Source organism: Bison bison, unplaced genomic scaffold (genome assembly GCF_000754665.1).
Source record: "Bison bison bison isolate TAMUID 2011002044 unplaced genomic scaffold, Bison_UMD1.0 scf7180017846082, whole genome shotgun sequence".
In the NCBI taxonomy this organism is placed as follows: domain Eukaryota; kingdom Metazoa; phylum Chordata; class Mammalia; order Artiodactyla; family Bovidae; genus Bison; species Bison bison.
This window is the reverse complement of record NW_011476655.1, coordinates 1,142-2,011: the sequence shown is the minus strand read 5'-3', so window position 1 is coordinate 2,011 and position 870 is coordinate 1,142. Positions and strand designations below refer to the sequence as shown.

Sequence of the window (870 nt, the reverse complement as noted above, 5' to 3'; positions counted from 1 at the left end):
TCCTAGCGGGCAGCTCAGATGGAGTGAGCCCCGGCCTGTTAGGCCGTCCAGCCCCTCCAGGGCTCATGTCCCGGGCCCGCCCTTGCTGCGGCCGGGGCCGAGGGGCTGCGGGCTCCTCCGCTGTGTCCCACACAACCGTGTTGGTCCCTGTGCTGACTTCTGGGGACCCAGTCTTAAGCGGTCTATCTGGAGGTGCAGGCAGCTGGCATCCCTCGAAAGGACTGGACTTCGTGGGTCTCCAGGGGTCGAGAGACTGGGGCCCGTTGCGCCCGATCCCCTGGGGCTGTGGTTGCTTCCGCCCGGGAGGGCGTTTTCCCCTCCAGAATGTTCTGGGCCTTTGACTCGGGCCCATTTCTGGAGCCCAGCACAGAGTTCTGTGCCCCTTCCCGATGAGCTCAAGGCCCAGGTTCCAGACGCGGCCACACTGCAGGTGCCACCAGAGCCCCTCGCTTCCTGCGTCCCCTCCTCCGCCAGGGTCCGCCTGGCCGCCCTGGAAGGACATACTTGTCTCTCAGAAGCAGCTCTCAGATCCAGGGTGTGGGCCTGACCTGACCCTCCGCCCTCAGTTGGCTCCCCAGGGGCCCAGGGCCGCTCTCCCCCGGGACTCAGAGCAGGGCCTTCCACCAGTCCACCCTGGGGACCCTGATCCAGACCCCGAGGTGCTACATGCTCACTGTTAACAGCTCACGCCCCATGTCCTCGAGCCCCGGTCACCGAAGCTCTTTCTAGACACAAAGTTTGCACTCGCCTTGCCTTGTCGTGGGCTTCCTCTGTCTCTGGGCAGACACCCAGGCACCCTCTCCCCCTCCTTCCTGCTGGCTCTCCTCCCCGTGCCGCCTTGGGGCTGTCCTCAGGACAGAGCCTCTGGCA

The 870-nt window shown here is 65.9% G+C and overlaps 1 protein-coding gene across 1 annotated transcript in view; it reads left to right on the top strand.

Moving 5' to 3' along the window:
- The window catches only part of LOC104987548 (collagen alpha-1(V) chain-like), a gene marked incomplete at its 5' end in the record, with an annotated part of 37,124 nt that extends 36,572 nt beyond the window's left edge, over positions 1 to 552 (top strand). The window contains one exon of the mRNA XM_010838548.1: positions 475 to 552. Coding sequence (XP_010836850.1) covers positions 475 to 552 — 78 coding nt within the window. The remainder of the gene's footprint in view (positions 1 to 474) is intronic.
- Positions 553 to 870: the final 318 nt, after the last annotated feature.